Raw genomic sequence first — 18,675 nt, 5'->3', positions numbered from 1 at the left:
AGCTTAATAAATGAGGTTTTAATATTAATATTCTATTTTATTAACTAAATTCGTAATATCCGGACGAGATGTTATACTTACCTCAATTAGTAACTATAGGAACTCCTTTTTTATCAATTCCTTATGTCAAATTAAGATTAATATCAACACTTAGTCATTTAACTCACATATATTCAAATTGATACAATTGCATACTACCAAAAACATACTCTTAGGAAATTCAAACCAACAATCATGAGTAACATATATCTCTAGCTACAGACCTCTAATTCAAATCTTCACCGTTCAAAGTAAAGAACAACATGTTATGGATCACCTGTCAAAATTTAACATAAATTGGATGGTTAACAAACCGAGAAACAATGTTTTACAAAAACTACGTAGACTAGAAAAATCGGTGACGCCTGGTGATATAAAATTAGCATCTGGTGGTTCCTACTACGTGAAAAGTACGAAAAGTAACGTTTTTGCACAGTGTTCGCGTTGCCTGGCAGAGTCACCCTTGCTGCCAGGCGGTTCATCACAAAAACCTAGAAAACAACACATAATTCATGCATCGTCTGGCGGACCTTCAATGCCACCAGACGGTTTCTGGAAAAATTCCAAAAACGTGAAAACAGAGAAGGTTTTGATCATACCAAGGCACCACAAGCACACATTATACTACGCAAACATCATAAAACAATTTATCCTAAATAATCGTTGCTCAAATTTGTAGTTGTTATAGTCCTTCTTGCACCACAATTTATCTAGCCTTTGTCTCCTCTCTAAAATTGCTTTAAGCTCTTGATACTTTGTCTAATTAGTGTCTAGAACTCACTCTCCACAACCCTCACGATATGGTAGTCTAAAAAACCTACTATCCTTCAACAAAATTGATCTTAACTACACTTTAATTAGGCTTAATGACTAGAAAACGGGACTGCATTGAAAATGGTTTTAATTGACATACAAAACCATTACTAGATGGTTTTTCCAACCCTTACATCTGCCTCTTAAGACGACTAGGGTTTATGCTCTTTCACAATCATGCCAAAAAGAAATTTGCCCTCTTAAGACGGCTAGGGTTTATGCTCCTTGACAGTCATGCCAAAAAGAAATTTGGCCAAAAAGGAACTTATTTAAGGTAAGCCAAGGTTCGAACCCATAACCCTCCAATATCAATGCAAGTGCACAACCAATTCATGTTTCGTGATAACAATTAAACTAACACGTAATTGGCATACATAAGACTTGAACTCAAGTCCTTTCAACATAACCAAGTACTCTCAACCACTTAAGCTAATATTTTTTCATGTCATAAAAGCCAACATTAAAGGCCATAAGGGCTTTCGCTACTCGCATGTATTAAATAATTTTTATTTAATTATTTAATTTCTTGGGTCTTACAATGGTCATACTAAAGCATAATTTCGTACAAAGGCACCACAACAACACAAGACAATTAATATTGCCCATGTCATCTCTCTAAAATAATTAGATAATGTTTCAATTTCCATTGAGGCCTATAGTGAGTTTCTCCAATACAAGGCAGCCATGAAGCTTACATAACTTGTCACCATTATTGCTCAATCTGGTAATCTTGTAGCCTATATTTCTCAGTCCTCCTCCCTTAGACCTTGGATTCTTGACTCTAGTGCCTCTAGCCATATGTTTGACAACAAGTCCCTTTTCTCTCAACCGACTTATTTGGATTCTTTACCTTTTGTTACCATGACAAATAGCTCTCAAATAAAAGTTCATGGTATTGGTCAAACACAACCTTCTTCTAATCTTACCCTATATTTTGTGCTTTATATTGCTGGGTGTCCCTTTAATTTAATCTCCATAAACATGCTCACTCGCACCCAAAATTACTATGTCTTTTTGTTAATAATTATATTCATAATCAAGACCAACATACCAAACAGACAATTGGAGCAGGAAATGAGTTTCGAGGATTATACTATCTATCACAATTGGTTGCTTATATCTCCACTATGTTTCAAGCTTTTGAGCATCAACGCTTAGGTCATCCTACTCCTACCAAAATGCGTCTCATGCTTCCCAATCTTTCTTACACTCTGTCTTTTCTCTGTGAGTCTTTTCAGTTAGGAAAACACACTCGTCATACTTATGGTACTCAAGTTAATAAAAATGTTTAGTCACCTTTTGCTTTAGTTCACTATGATATTTGGGGGTCCTAGTCGTGTTTATTCTACTTTTAGTTTTTATTACTTCGTTACTTTTATTGGCGATTTTTCTTGATGTAGTTGGTTATTCTTAATGAAAAATCGTTCTGATGTTTTTTCTATATTCTAAGGTTTCTTGATTGAAATTCAAAACCAATTTGGCACTTCTATTAAAATTTTACGCACTAACAATGTTTGTGAATATATGTCTTCCCAATTTTAGTCTTTTCTTAGTTCTTAGGATATCCTCCGTCAAACATCTTGTTCTCACATACCTCAACAAAATGGTGTCGCTAAAAGAAAGAATTGACACTTGGTTGAAGTTGCTAGTACCCTTCTTCTTCACCATAATATTCCTCTTCGATTATGGGGAGATGCCATTCTAACAACATGTTATTTGATCAAACGCATGCTTCCTTCGTTCCTCACTCTCTCTTATATCCAAAACAAAATCTTTAATTCATTACTCTTCGTGTTTTTTGTTGCACATGCTTTGTCCATGACCTTACTCCAGGTAAAGATAAACTTTCTGCCAAGTCTTTCTAATGTATTTCCCTTTATTATTAACGTCTTTAAAAGGTTCATCGTTGTTTCTGTCCTTAACTTCAATGTTATATAGTTTATGCCGATGTCACCTTTTTCAAGACTACCCCATTCTACACTTCCACTATATTGGATGTCAATCTTACAGTAGAATCTTTAAAAGTCTCGCCTATTCCGACTTAGGTAATTGCTTCTCCTTAATTTCCTTTGCTTCAATACCTCAAATGGGTTCAAACTCCAATTTTGACTCACTCTACTAATCCTCAAGCATAATCTTTTGCTCCAACCGCCCTTTTACCCAAACATCCTACACCTAAACCTCCTATTGCAATATGGAAAGGTATTTGTTCCTCTCGTAATCCTAACCCTCTCTATACTTTTACCATTAATTATGATCGTGTTTGTTTCCATCCTATTTCTCTTTTATTTCTTCTTTGAATTTTTTTGTCTATTCCTAAGACTACAAGTGAAGCCATGGCTAATCTCGACTGACGTCAGGCAATGGTAGAGGAGATGACAACCTTACATTCCAATGGCACCTGGGAACTTGTTACTTTACCTCATGGCAAGAAAACTATCTGTTGTTGTTGAGTTTATACAGTAAAAATTGGACCTGATGGTCATATAGACCGATTAAAAGCTCGCTTGGTTTCCAAATGATACATATAGATTTTTTGTCTAGATTATGGGGACACCTTTCCCCCATGGCCAAAATTACTTATATTTATTTCTTTCTAGCTATGGCTGTTATTCGTCATTGGCCTCTTCACCAATTAGATAATAAAAATGCATTCTTACATGGTGAATTGCAAGAAGAAGTTTACATGGATCAACCTCTTAGTTCTTTTGCTTTTGGCAATTCTCATATTGTTTGTAAGCTTCAATGGTCTCTCTATGGTTTGAAACAATCTCTTTTAGCTTAGGTTGGTCGTTTCAATTCTATCTTCATACAGTTTGGCATGATGAGGTGTGAGGTTGATCATTCAATCTTCTCCTTTCATTCCTCTTCTTCCAAGTGTTGTAAGACCCGTAGAATTTAATTAATTAAATAATTAATTAATTAATTAATAAATGCGGGTACAGAGAGAGCATTTATGACATTAAATTCTGATTAGTATGATGTGAAAAAGTATTAGCTCAAGTGGTTGAGAGTACTTTATTGTGTGAAAGGACTTGAATTTGATTATTATTGTTTTAATAATATGTTTGAGCATGTTGAAATGATATAATACGTGAATTATATTAGTTAGCAAGAAACATGAATTGGCATGATGGTTTAGCATTGATGTGGCATGGGTGTGGTTATGGGTTCAAGCCTCCAAATTAAACTTTATTTTTGGCTATTTTAGTTTTGGCTTGAATATGAAAGGGTAGAGGAAAACCAGCCAAGGAGGGCCTGGTTGCAAAGCTTGATGTACATGACATATGTGTTCCACCTTGAGGGAAAGTGTTAGAATAAAATCAGCTATTATCAATTTCTACAAAATTAACTTTTATATAATATAAAAAATTAGGATTCTTGATTTCTAATTATTATATGTCTTTATTGTAATTGATTATATTCAGTAATATAAATACATATAAACATTACATACATAATACATTCAAAACACATACAAATTCTATAATATCAACGTGATAAAAAAAATGTAATGATTGAAGATCAATGCCATAATCCCTCTTGAATAAGCAGTGTTAAAACAAATAATGGGATTCCAGAAATGATGTTGAGTTGGTGAGGGGCAAGGAAACGTACATATTTTAAGGTGGTGGTAGGAGAAAAACATGTTATAATAAAGGCTGTTCAATGAAATCACGAACATGCTTGACTTATCCCATTTGAACCGGGATCAAATTGAGGTTGCCCGGTTAAACCTGTGCATGACATGATCACAAGGCATGGCTGCTAGCGCTACAAATGGAATGTGGGTAGGCCCAAAGAGAACCCTCAAGGGATAAAAATGAATTATTAAGACCCGGAATCCTTAAGGAATATAAATTATAATGAGGCATAAAGTGGGAAAAGGTTACAACAAGTGATGAAAAATGTGTCAACTTTAGGCCAATAAGATCATTGCTGCTATAAGATCGTTGTTGAAAAGGACGTTAAGGCTCAAGAGGGAGTAACTTCATGAGGGTTTAAAAAAATGGATTGGAAAATTTGATGGAAAAAGATAAGGATGCATTTCCTCAATTTGGTATGATGTTGTTGGCCACATCAATTGACACCATAAGCCGTACTCATAACCCAATTGGGTTTTTCCACCTCTTCATTATTTTCTCTCTTTCCTTCACCTTTTGCCTCATAGTTACAGTGTTACTCCTCAAGTTTTTATAGCCTCTAATGTAACCCTTCATTAGCAGTAGCGTTGCTCGTTAAGCATGTGTTGCCCATTATGCCTCTGCTCTTTGCTAAAATGCACCGCGTGCTCACGTTCCCCCCACTGAGAAGCTAGAAAGAAACAAAGTGCGCATGTTAACTCCAATATAAAAACTCTCTTCCACCACTTCCATTCCTGCATTTCTAGCTACGAGGGAAACCGTTTATCTCTTTAGAGAAAGAAAGTAAAACAATCAGCATTCTTGTTTCCAAGATTGAAGCTCAAAGTGTAGAAGTTCATGTTTTGAGTTTCCATAAAGCCTTGAACTTTATGGTTTCTTTTCCATCCTCACCACAACCTTCTTTTCTAAGTTGACATTTTCTGGCTTCAGTTCACGCTTTCTCTCTCTCTCTCTCTCTCTCTCTCTTTTTGGCTTCATCCATGTCTTCGGATATAAGCTAAGTTTGATTCTTCATTCACCTCTTTGGAATCTGCATTCAGCCATGGAAGCTTGCAATGCTGGTGTGTGTGTGTTGGGTTTGGTTGAATTTCTTGCGGCAACAAGTGACAGTGTGAGTCCTTCTAGAAGCTTCTAAAGCAGCAAAGTTAGAAGCTTGGTGGACTGAGTAGTAATGGGTAGGGATCGGCTGCTATCCGGGACGATTGGACCGCCATTAAAACGGCGAGCAAGGCTGCGGAGGAAACAGGCTGGAAGAGGGTCTTATAGAGGAAGCTAAGGCAAGGGTGGTGTAGTGGGATTTGGAGGGGTTTTGTTGTTATTTGTTGTTGGTTTTGGTTTTGTGGTGGTGGTTTTTGTTTTTTGGAGGTGTGATTAACAACCCCTCTTTCGGGTGTCAAAAAGTTTTGATTTTTCGAAGGAGGAGAACATGGGTAGCAACTTGCACCGACTGCTCAGAAGCTTCTGTTTGGGTACTGATTGGAAGTATGCCATCTTTTGGAAGCTCAAACACCGGGCTCGGATGTATGGTTTATGTTCTCAGTTTAACTTGGCCTTGTTTTTTAGTTTTATTTAGTCGCTGCTTCTTTTTAGTATGAAAATGTTAGTTCCTGCCTAGTCTGTCTTCTTCATTCTAGTTTGGTTGTTCTTGTATGAGCATATGTATGATACTTGCTGGAATGATCTACCTTGAGTATGCAGAATCCATGTATGCATAATATTTTTGGAAGGAGCAAACGGGAGGGGTTTATTCTTGGATGCCCTCTGTTTTGGTCCTTTGGATTGATGATAAGTCTAACACTAGTGTGTCCTGAAAGCACCTCATTTCATAGTTTGGTACCATTCTGTCTATTCAGAAGTATGTGTTAGTGTTGGTGTAGTGTGTCTGCATTTGGACCGGATTTGCATTTATTGTTTTTATTATTGATTTGTTGGTCTTGCGTACTCAAGGCTAAATATTCAAACTCGACGTATTTATTTTAATTATTTGCTGGGTGTGATGTTTGCTTTCAGGATCCTGACTTGGGAGGACGCTTACTATGACAATCCCAATATTTGTGACTCTTCTGGAAATAAGAGCTGCCAGAATACATGGGAGCGGAATGGCAGTGCAGATTTTTCGCATGATCCTCTAGAGTTAGCTGTGGCAAAGATGTCATATCATGTATATTCGTTAGGGGAAGGGTATGACTTAACTAATGAATGTGTTGGATACTTAAGATTAATGTAATTCTTATGTAGCTCCAGCTCCTAGTTTGATGTCTTCTTTTTTACAGAATTGTTGGACAGGTAGCTGTTACAGGAAAACATCGGTGGATATGTGTAGATAATCAAGTTACAAGCTCTGGCCCATCTTTGGAGGTGAGGAATCTTCTTCTTAAATGTTGTCACTAGCTAGTCACTAGTGTTCTCTTAGCCTTGTAGGATTTGAAATTCTATAATTGAAACTTGACACCAAAGATGCTTAGTGTACATGACTAATCGTCCAATCATTCTCCATTCCTCTTCTTTGATTTGTTTTCAGTTTGCTGATGGATGGCAATCTCAATTTTCTGCTGGAATTAGGGTAAGATAATCCTCACGGTGAAGAAATCAGTCTCAATGAAAACAGCTATAGAGAAATTTCTATATTTACCCAGAAATTGGAATTGCCTATCGTTTCTAAGGATGATGGTTAATGCATAATTTTAGTTTGAACTATAAATTTGGAAAAATGTAGTTAGTAAGATAATGGAGTTGATGATATGACAAATTGTCTAGCCATAGAAGGACCCTGGCTCCTATTTCACTCGCCGCAATCATATCCATCCGTACATTTTTATTTAGAGTGCTTCATTTGCAAAAGTGAGTAGATTCAGATCAACAAATGACATCTGCACGTTATCATTTTACCTTATTGAGCATTGAAGTCTGCTTTGCTGATTCATATTTCAGAATTATATCAAATGTTGATTATTCACATTTATTGCACTGTGCCAATGAATTTATAACATTTGTTTGCCTAAAAGTTCTTCACGTGATCCTAAATGGGACTCTTCATTTGTTAAAGTTATATTTATTTTTACATAATGGAGATGGGAGATTTTTGTGTTATGATAGATGGATTGTTTGTAGTTGCATAGTAATGAAGTGAGGAGAAATTAAGTTTCTGGAATCTGGACTTCTAGTGTACTCTGTTAGCAAACCTGTGGTTCGCTTTTGGAGAATGACATTTTTTGCAATATGATTTTTCATTGACATACCTTTATTTTGTATTGTAGACCATTGTTGTTATAGCCGTAGTCCCCATTGGAGTTGTTCAACTTGGTTCCTTGAATAAAGTAAGATGACTATATTCTTCTTTCTTTTATTTTTGTGCTTAAATCCCACGCTGTTGGTGAATGTGGTTGACATATACTATTCTTCTAAAGTTTGTTTGCACTTTTTTGTAATTTTCCATCATAATATAACTATTCAAGTAATATGATTTGCCTCTTATTTCTTCTCCATCTAATTTTGGTAACTGCTTGAGTGGTTATTGGGACATTGATTGAGTAGTGGTAATCCTTTTCACTAATTGCATATGTGTAAACTTTTAGTAGTTGATGTTGGCCATAATATGTAAATGGATTTTTTAGTGCTGATTCTATGGATACAATTCTACATATATAATAATACTGATGCTACTACTATGAAAATCACATGCTTGCATGTTTAAATGGTAATGAAACCCCTTGCTTTTGGCATGTCTCTGTTTTCTTTGTTATGTAAATTGGTAATTGGCTGAAAAGTTGATTGCTTAATCAAGAGAAAGCTTTCTAGCTTTTTTATCACAGACTTGTGCTTAGTTGTTGTTCCTTTTACTCCTGAAATTACTTCTATGATCTATTCTAACACGTTGATAAGGCCGTGTTCAGTAAATTTGTAGGCCTCGTGCTTAATGTTTTGATTAAAATTTTGATGGATATTATTGATAAATTTAGAATATTTTGGGATATATATTTATGCAGAAGTCCGTTTATCATTGAAATATTAAATAATCTGCCCTTTTTATGTCATCCCTGATACCAGGTTGCTGAAGATATGGGGTTTATAACCTGTATCCGAAGTCTCTTTTTGTCTAATCAAGATTACACAATTTGCCATGCTCCTAATCAAGGACAAAATAGTATGAAGAATTCTTCGCCTGTGGTAATTTTTCTCCATTTTTTGTGTATGTGTCATCAGTCTGCATGAATGTGCTTGTGTGAGTAGGGTACAGGTTGTGTGCCGTTGACATGTACATCTTTTCACACACTGTGCATTGAGCATAATCATAAGATTTGTTTCATTTTTCTCTTTCAGCTGGATTCAAAAACTTCAGAAAGTGTGCCTGCTTACTTGCACAATACAGAGAAAACCATGAAGCATGAATCACTGGATAATTTAATGCCCTTTCAAGGTCCTGGGAACAATTATTTACCTCATACTGTGAATCAGAAGATGACTGTTGATGTGGCCAAGCATGAGGGACCAGAATTATACAGTGATGGAAATTTCATTTTGCTTCAGTCAATGTCTAATATGATGAATGTGGAGCAGCAGAAATTTTTAGGGATGAGACCTGTAAATGAGAGAAAGTTTGAAGGGAACAGTGGTGGCTGTGATGATACAAGTGTGGAATCAGGAAAAAAATTGTCATCTTTTTTACATAATTTGGTTACGGGTAATAATGGTGTAAATGATTTAGTATGTCCATCTAGAAATGTTGGCGTTGATTCTGTATCCTTCTCTTCAGACTTTGTTGATACAGCTGTCTTTGAGAGTGAAAAGTTTCATTATGTGGATATCAACCAAAAAGGAGTGTTGAACTGGCCCAGACCTTCAGATGCATACTCCCGAAAAGATATTGGGAAGTCAAAGTTTCAGACTGAACCTTGTTCCAAGGATACCTCATACACTTTGAAGTTTCCTGCTGGTTATGAGTTACATGAAGCACTTGGTCCAAGTTTTCTAAAAGGGAGCAAATATTTTGATTGGGCAGTAAAGGCAAATCAAGATGTTAAAGCCACTGAGATGTCAGATGAGCTAAGCTGTAGCCAATTGACTTCTGAATCAGAGCATCTCTTAGAAGCTATGGTGGCTAACATCTGCCATAGGAATAATAATGTCAATAGCGAGTTATCATTTTCTACAACAATGCAGGCTGCAATAGCATCAGGAAACAATCTCGAGGGTTCCACTCACACTATCCACACCATAAATTCTGAAAGCTGTTCAACAGATCAGCCTCACCTTGGTAGAGAGGAAAAACATTATAATTTGGGTTCATCTGGGATATGTGGTATAATGTCCCCAAAGGGTTTTTCTTCTACATGTCCTAGTTCCTGTAGTGAACAGTTTGAGAGGTCTTCTGAACCAACTAAGAACAGCAAGAAGAGGGCTAGGCCTGGTGAAAGTTGTAGGCCTAGACCAAGGGACAGACAACTTATCCAAGATCGTATTAAGGAGTTGAGGGAACTGGTACCAAATGGAGCAAAGGTATCCTTAACATCCATTTTCTAATTCGGTCTCAATAAGTTGTGATTTCTTGATGGTTGTTTCAATTTACAGAGCTAAATATTTCATATGGTCATGTCAACAGTGCAGTATTGATTCGCTACTGGAGTGCACCATAAAACACATGCTCTTTCTCAAGAATGTAACCATGCATGCTGACAAGCTAAATAAATTTGCGGACTCAAAGACTAAGGTACAGTTTGATAGAGTTTTAGTTGTCTACCTCTGATTCATAGGCTGAAAAGAAGTTTACAGATTATACTTTAGTCAAATAGTTAATGAGTACACTTGTTTCTTACTCGGCATTATTTAAATGACAAATTTTACTGAAAATGATGACATTAATTCTCAGCATTTTCCCTTCAGAACATTTAGCCGGACCCTTAAATTTTATGTATTTGTTCAATTGCTAGTAAAGAGCAAGTTTTTGCAGTGTTGAGTGTTGAATGACCCATTTCAAAAGTTTGGTTTGCTTCATTTGAACAATTTATGAATGTGTGATTTCATTTTTATTATACTATCAATATTGTTTAACGCTATTGCAATTGCACAGTTGCATCACATGGAAAAAGATATTAACGGATCATCAAGTCATCAACAAGGTTCAAGTTGGGCAATGGAAGTCGGAGGCCATCTGAAAGTTCGTTCCATATTAGTGGAGAATCTTAATAAGAATGGCCAGATGCTTGTTGAGGTGTGTTAGGAGTTGAAAATTATAACCTTGATATATTTTTCTAGAATAAACAAGAAAAAAAATCTCCTTTAGAGAAATGTGGCTAGAAGCCCTTCTAAGATTGTACTTCGTGCCCTTGTATTTTAATTATGACTTATGCTGCAGATGTTGTGTGAGGAGTGTAGCCATTTTCTTGAGATAGCAGAAGCCATCAGAAGCATGGGCCTGACAATATTGAATGGTGCAACAGAAGCTCATGGCGAGAAGACATGTATATGTTTTGTGGTTGAGGCAGGATCAGAAGTAAGCTTTATTTGTTATTCAATTAAAGAAACTCAATGCGTTATTTTTATACTATCTAGGACTGAACTGAAGAAGTAGCATGGATGTTCTATTCCTGTTTAAAATGTTTAACTATTGCACATCGTGATGAGTCATGCATGAAAACTTAGTGATTATTTCCTGCGTAGATACTGACATGGAACGACCATACATATGAAGTCACCCAATTTATAATAATCTTTATGTAAGAATTGTGGTAATTAAAGTTGTTGTAACATGGAAGTTTTGTATGAATAGACATGCATAGATCATGCATGTTTCTGAAGTAAAAGAGTATTGTGCTGAATTGTAAATAGTTGGGTTGTTACATGTGAACGTTGATGGAATACAAGTCTGTGAGAGTTCGAGAGTTCTTAAGTACAGTTTTCTTTTTTTATCATTGTTAAACTACCAAGTGATTGATGCAAAGTGAATTGTCTGTCACAGGGCCAAAACAACAGAAACTTACACAGATTGGATATCTTGTGGCCGCTTGTTCAATTACTGCAATCCAAGAGCACTATGTATTCATAAAATCCATCTGATTCTTGGAAACTTACAAAGCTACTTCATTGACTGTTGTAACCCAATCTTTAAAATTATACTCCAAATATTAGGGCCTGTTTATGTTTTCTTTTTCAATAAAAGTAGAAAGCATGAATGTAAACATGTTTGGTTGAATTTTAGGAAAATAATCTCATTTTTTTTTTCTATATTAAGTCCAAATCAGAAAATATATAAAATGTTATTCCTGTTTTCTGTGGAAAATTTTGAAGATGAAAAGTCTACGGTGAGTGAAATTACTCCAATGCAACCATTCTTCCAATTACCATCCTGAAGATGTTACATCCAAGCCCCTATTGCTTATCTGCAACTGCAAGCATTATCAGTATCCAGGTTTTCATCTTATTTTTCATTTGTTCTCTTTTATTTTTTCTCTGCAAGTCTTTGCTTTCATCTTGTCTCTTTTTTTTTTTTCTATGTAAATATATATCTGTGCAGTTCCGCTGTATAAAGATTTTGGCCATTTGTTGTCTCCTTTATGATTTTTGCTTTTGAATCTATTTGATTCAAGAGCTCTTGCAATTTCTATTGTTCTAGCTTGTAATAAATTTTAATTAGCAAGTCTTTTCCTTGTTATTTCATGATGGTGCGAAGTTTGCAACTTTTATTCGTATTCATGTAGAGTTTACCTAGTTTCTGCTCTTATGGATTGCTTGGTGAATATCATTTGATGCGTCTATCTGAGACTGTCTTGTACGAATAATAAGTGTCTATTGTTTGTACATCATCTTTGTGTTCACTACTTATTTTAAGTGTGAAACACATGTGCCTCATGTTATGTATTAGTGACGTGATGTGATTCATGGAGTTCTTAATAACCAGTTTACATATATAGGCACCTTGTCAAAAACATTGGGGTACGAGCGTTCATTTGAGAAAGAGAGAAACTCTTGAGAGTTGTAATGTAATATCTAAAGTTCTCTCTGCAACTCTTTGAGAAAGAACTTGTTTAATAGTGAATTTCATGTGGATGTAGATTGTAACTCTTTGAGCAAGAACTTGTTTAATAGTGAATTTCATATGGATGTAGATTAGAGTTCTTTAATACTCTAGTCAAACTACCTTAACTCATGGTTACATCTATTATTTCCTTCTTAGTTCCTTATTATTGTTTTCCAGTACATTTGCTGCTTGTTGTTTGTGGCATTTTTGTGTTTGGTAAACCTTTAGGAAGTCTACAACAAACTGGTGTGGTGAGTGTGAAATTCAAATTCAACTGTTCTTTGCAAACTATGAAGTTGTGAAATTCACTAGATAAAAAGCCTTGGAAAGTAAATCCAAGCTTGCTTCCACCATGATTGAGAAATATAGGGAAACACTGTTGGAGAGTACTCACAGTGTTATTGTCCTTAGCCTTGGAGATAAGGTTTTGAGGTAGGTATCAAAGAAAAAGACTCTTGTGGAACCATGGATGAATGAAGCTTTAAAGCTTGTTCTCGATGAATTCTTTGCTGAATTTTCTATATTTAAAGTAGTCGTCGTACTCATACAAGATGAGTAGTGAAAATCTGGGTGAATTCAACATGTTAATTGTTTATTCGGAGAATATTGATGTACATATCAATGATGAGGATCAAGTGCTATTAATTACCTAAGGTGCGTGATCATTTCAAGAAAACTGTCGTATGGAAGAGATATGTTCTCTCTTGAAGAACTTTGGGCTATCTTAATTCAAAAGAATTTAATGGGATGTTTGAAGTGTAGTCGTCTAGAAAAAATGGAGATGGTTTGCTAGCAAGTGGAAGAACATCAAAGGATGAAAATGGGAACAAGGGAAAGTCCTAGTCTAGATAGAGGAATGGTGGAGATAATGTTTCAAAAATTAAGTGCTACCATTGTAGAAAGAAGGTCACCTAAGAAGATTTTGTCCTCTAATAGGTAGAAGAAGGTTAACCACCTAGATAAACCATCTAGGTTTGGGTGAAGTAACTTTGGTTGAAGACAGTTACGAATCATCAGTACTTCTAATGATGTTTAGTAAGTAATATTGATGATGTAGATTTGATATTGAACTTGGTGTTCATTGTTCATGACTACTAATGGTATGGGGTACCAAGAGTTTATAGAACTTGAAGGAGGATTTGTTCTCCTTGGAACCTTAAAATTCAAGTTGAATGATGAAATCGAAAAATTGCTATATGAAGTTAAAAGTAACTAGGGGATCCATGGTCCTTATAAACGGTGTGAGGAGGAATGACTTGTATGCTTTGAAAGCTGTTGTAGTTTGTAGTTCAATGTCTACTATTGAGTAGACCATCTAGTTCTAGGCGTACTTATGTTAGGTCATGTAAGTGAGAATGACTTTGTTGAGTTGTAGAAGTAAGGATTGTTTTAGAGTTACAAAGTTGATAAGTTGAAATGTAATGTACTTATATGAAAAAGTTTGTTATGTCAAATTCAATGTTGTACAACACAGTAATGATATCATGTTGATATGTGGGTATCGTGTGCTACTTCCTTGTACTCTGGTGTGAAGTACTTTTTGTTGATAGTAGATGACTATTTGAGGAAGCTATGTGTCTATTGCAACATACCAAAAGGTGAAACATTTGAGAACTTTGTAAGCTAGAAGCATAAGGTGGAGAATTGGTAAGATGAAGAGGTTTTAATGAATATTGGTTTTACATTTTGTTCAAAATTGTTCAACAATTCTTTTATGCAAAAATAACATACTAAATCATTAGACAATAGTTGGGATTCCTCAATGGAATGACCTAGCAGAGAGGTTTAATAAGATCATTTTAGAAAGAGTTAGATGTTTGTTGTTGAGTGCTAGAATTTCAAAGGTGATTTGGGTTGAAGCTACTACTATTGTAGCCTACTTGACTAACAAACCTCCCTTAATTGTTTTCGATATATAGTTGCCTAACCTTGTGTTTGGATGGAGCATTTCAATAATTCTAAAAAATTGAAATGCATTTGAAATTCTTATAATTGAATTCTCTTCATTTTTTAAATAATATGTTTGGATAGTAGTAACTAAAATATCTTATATTTCAATTTCTTGTATGGATAAAATAATTGAATTTTTTCTTGAGATCAATTTTCATTTCAATAATATTTATTTTGATATAATTATGTGGCAAAGGTGGTACGTTTTTCATAATTATAATAAATGAGTGGTTACAAAATAGATATGCATGGTTTCTCGCAATTGGGAAAAATAATTTAAAAAAATATATGTTTACTATTTTTTTCAAAGTATTAAGTATCAAACATAAAGTGGCAAATGTGATATGTTTTTCAAAATTATAATAAATGAGTGGTTAATTACCAATATTAGTTATGAAGAATTTTGTAAGTTCACAATTGAATGATATTTACAATATGTAGAGGCTTGGACTCCTGGAATTGGAAAAAAAATGAATTTAAACAATATATATTTATTATATTTTTTTCAAATTTTTAGGTACCAAACATAGAGTTATTATGTAACAAACACGGTATGAGGTTAAATATGTTTTTGTCCTTCAAGTTTCAGCGAAATTTGAAATTAGTTCCTTATCAAAACTTTTGATCAATTTAGTCTTTCATTTTTTAAAATGCGTGAATTCAATCTTTTATACTAAATTTTGTTAAGTTTATTTGACGTTTTAAACGCATTTCATGATAGTATTTAAATTATTTACACTCTTTGACACATTTTTGCTTTAATGTTAATTTAAATACTATCATCAGATGCGCTTGAAACATTAGATAAACTTAACAAAATTTAGTTAAAATGATTAAATTCACACATTTTGAAAGATGAAGGACTAAATTGGTATAAAGTTTTGATGAGAGACTAATTCTAAAATTCACCTTGAGAGATTAAAAATATATTTAACCTTATTTTATGTATAGGCTTGGATTCTTGCAACAAGAAAAAAATGAATTTAAAAAATATATATTTATTATTTTTTTTTCAAATTTTTATATAGCAATGTGGTTTTACTTTTTTCATAATTAACACCATTTAAATTTCTGGATTCTGGTAACGGTCCATAATTTATGTTTACCACACTAGAAAAACATCATGCGACTAAAGAATAAACTACTTTTTCCATATAGATAAATTGGAAGAATATGGACAGCATAAAAGTAACATTTTTAGCCAGCTCACTAAGCTTTTCATCTCCAAAACTAATTTTTCTAACACAAGGGTTTAAGAAAATGCATACAATGTATCAATCTACATATTCAAACTGCTATTTATACCAAAATGTGCAGCCAGCCATATGAAACTAATTTCATTCTAACTAGATTCATCATAAACCTCACTTGCTTTACCATATTTTCACAATCTCAGAAGCATAATCCGAAGCTCTTACAAACAAATCAAAAGATACCAAAATTTAATCGAGAGTCATACATGAAAGATATCGATACAGTGGCAATGAATGAACAAATGTTACCTAATGCTGCAGATTTCAGTTTGTTGTTTTTCTTTATCCTCTTCAGCCCCGAAACTTCTGCCACAATAATCGAAAACTAATGAACAAAACGAAAATATTTAAGATTAATTTGACCCAATAAGCAACTTATTATGGTAAGATTTGCCCAAGTTCCCACATCAATCACGTTGCATCTACCTCTTGACATGCTTAAAAAATATTGATTATCCTATGTTCGGTCTTTTTTTTTTTTCAATAGATATCCTTCTAAGATAATCATATATTCAAAACTAATAAATAAACAGGGATTTGATTTTATTACCAAAATGACATAATAGTTAAACTTTTATTCAAAGTTGCTCGTTTTTCAATAAATTTATTTTAGATAACATGTATTCACAATATTTATTCAGATAAATTATTATACTTAGAGTTTGGTAAAAATAAATCAGACTAGTATAGTTCGTCGTAAAATTTTACAAATTTATTAAATATTGTAATAATTTAACAAATTTATTAAGTTAATTATATGACATATGAAATACTATTTAAATTAAATTCTGATGTTGTTGGTAATAAAATAACATGTAACAATTAATTTTTATTTTTTAAAAATATTACTTTCTTGTATAATAAATTTTTGTTATTTAAAATTAATAACATTTATTTGATAATAAAAATAAAAATGTACGTTATAAAATTTTATTAATAACATTTTTTTTCTTAAATTGATTTTTTTTCCACCTCCTACTCTTCCAAACCACCCCGCAATCTTCTTTCTCCTCCTCCCTTATACACAAAATATGACATCAAGTTTAATTTTAACGGAAAGATCACAATTTTAAATAAAACTAAGACACATCACAATTTTAAATAAAACTAAGACACAATTAAGTAAAAAACAAATATTAAAAAAATAATTAAATATTATTTTCAATATAGAAATCAAAGTATGAAGTAAACCTATATTAGAATGAAGGTTATAATTGAGTTCCTAACTAAATTTTAATCATAAGCAATAAACAATGTTATTTTGTTAAATATTGTAAACAATATGCCATTTAAGTAATCATGATCAGTAATCAATGTTATTTCACCAAATCTTAATCATGAATCATAAGTGATTGATATATTACCATTACCTATATCCATGAAGTTTTATGATTAATGTGAAATAAAATAGTAATTATGATAAAATGACAAGTCTTTTTTATTACTTTGATGAAAATTGTTAGATAGACAGAATTGGTATATTTTTTTATATTAATCGCAATATATTTTTCATTAAATATATATTGATATAAGACAAGTAAGTAATTAAAACAACAACTATATCAATATGATCTAGTAAAAATAACAATTAAATGACATAAAAATAATAAAATAATATAAAAATTTCAAATACACAATAAAATAAAAAACAATTATTAAAAATTCAATTAAAAAAATTAAATTTATGAAAACTTAATTAAGTCCTTTAATAATAAAATTATTGATTTTAAACATCATTTGAAAGCGAGTGGAATCAACATTGTTTGTTTTAAAGAGTGTGAAAATCATTCTCTCTTGTTCTTCCCACCGCGTTCTTCTGATCGGCCTGCTTTCTCTGTTATTCCGAATCGAACTGCTGCTGTGAATCTTTCCTGGTGACTAAAATCCTGAAGGTGATCATCTTGTTATTTCTTTTTTTTTGTCGCTTTTATTTTTTCATTTGGTAACTAGTACTCACACTGCTTCATGGTTCAAAGCTTCGACTTGCAATCTTTATCTTCGTCTTCCAATTTTTATCCATGTAACTAAGTGTGACACAGAAATTCTGATAGGGTTGTGTTTGCATAGTTGTTCAGAAATGTAATTGGGAGGGTGTCTCTGTTATAGGGGCTTTAGGGAGTGAATAACGAGAGCTTCGACTAATATACTAATATATTGGAGTATCAAAATTTTGGTTGAATTACTTTTTGGTCCATTTTTCGTAAAAAATGTCAAGTTGGTTTTATAATTTTCTTAGTCTCAATTTAGTCCGATTTTTTTTTAAAATTGATGAAATTTGGTCATTTTCGTTAAATTTCTTGAACTGGAGCAAAAAATTTTTATCAAGACTGACATTAGAATTATGTCAGTTACAAACATTAACAAAGCAGATCATCTTTCTTAACAAATTCAATTTTGATTAAAAAACATTGATCTAATTCAAAAAATTTAACAAAAAAGAACCAAATTGCATTATTTTTTCAAAACCTAGATCAAATTGGGACAAAAAAATGGAAGGACTAACTTCATATTTTTTAACAAAAATAGAAATTAAAAGAGTAATTTCAAAATTTTTATATAAACTAATAAAAACATTGTATTTACTTTTTTATGATAATAAAAAAAAATAAAATTAGAATTATTGTTATCATTATAATTATAAAATAAATACAAATAATTTTTTATAATATTACACTATAATTATTTTTTATTTATAATGATTAAGTTTTAAATAAAAAAATAATAAAATTAAACAAGTGACAAACAAATGTTAATAAAATTATTTTTATTTCTAAAAATATTTAAAAGATAAATTTGAAAATGTGAAAAACAAAAAAAAAAGAAAATTTTCTTTTTATATAAATATAGATGTATAAAAAAATTTTAAAATATCAAATTTATAAAATATATTAAAAATATTATATTTTAAATATATATTTAAAATTATATATTAAATAAATTATATAAATATAAAAATTTTCGG

The 18,675-nt window shown here is 32.6% G+C and overlaps 1 protein-coding gene across 2 annotated transcripts; it reads left to right on the top strand.

Annotated features, from left to right (window-relative positions):
* The first annotated feature begins 5,093 nt into the window (after positions 1–5,093).
* On the top strand, positions 5,094–11,717 carry LOC114191615 (transcription factor bHLH155). 2 transcript variants are annotated; one of them, XM_028080905.2, is made up of 11 exons: positions 5,096–6,017; positions 6,507–6,677; positions 6,770–6,854; positions 7,018–7,059; positions 7,754–7,813; positions 8,544–8,663; positions 8,817–9,992; positions 10,096–10,203; positions 10,564–10,704; positions 10,849–10,986; positions 11,452–11,717. In XM_028080905.2, exons 1-11 carry the CDS (start codon positions 5,923–5,925, stop codon positions 11,536–11,538), a joined length of 2,223 nt encoding a protein of 740 aa, XP_027936706.1. In that variant the 5' UTR covers positions 5,096–5,922; the 3' UTR covers positions 11,539–11,717. The 2 variants fall into 2 exon arrangements, with proteins under 2 accessions (XP_027936707.1, XP_027936706.1); XM_028080906.2 differs by lacking the exon at positions 8,544–8,663 and having other exon boundaries at positions 5,094–6,017.
* The last annotated feature ends 6,958 nt before the right edge of the window (positions 11,718–18,675 follow it).

This window comes from Vigna unguiculata, chromosome 7 (genome assembly GCF_037176805.1).
Source record: "Vigna unguiculata cultivar grain cowpea cultivar isolate G323 ecotype 2 chromosome 7, ASM3717680v1, whole genome shotgun sequence".
NCBI lineage: Eukaryota > Viridiplantae > Streptophyta > Magnoliopsida > Fabales > Fabaceae > Vigna > Vigna unguiculata.
This window is presented reverse-complemented; position numbering and strand designations above follow the sequence as displayed.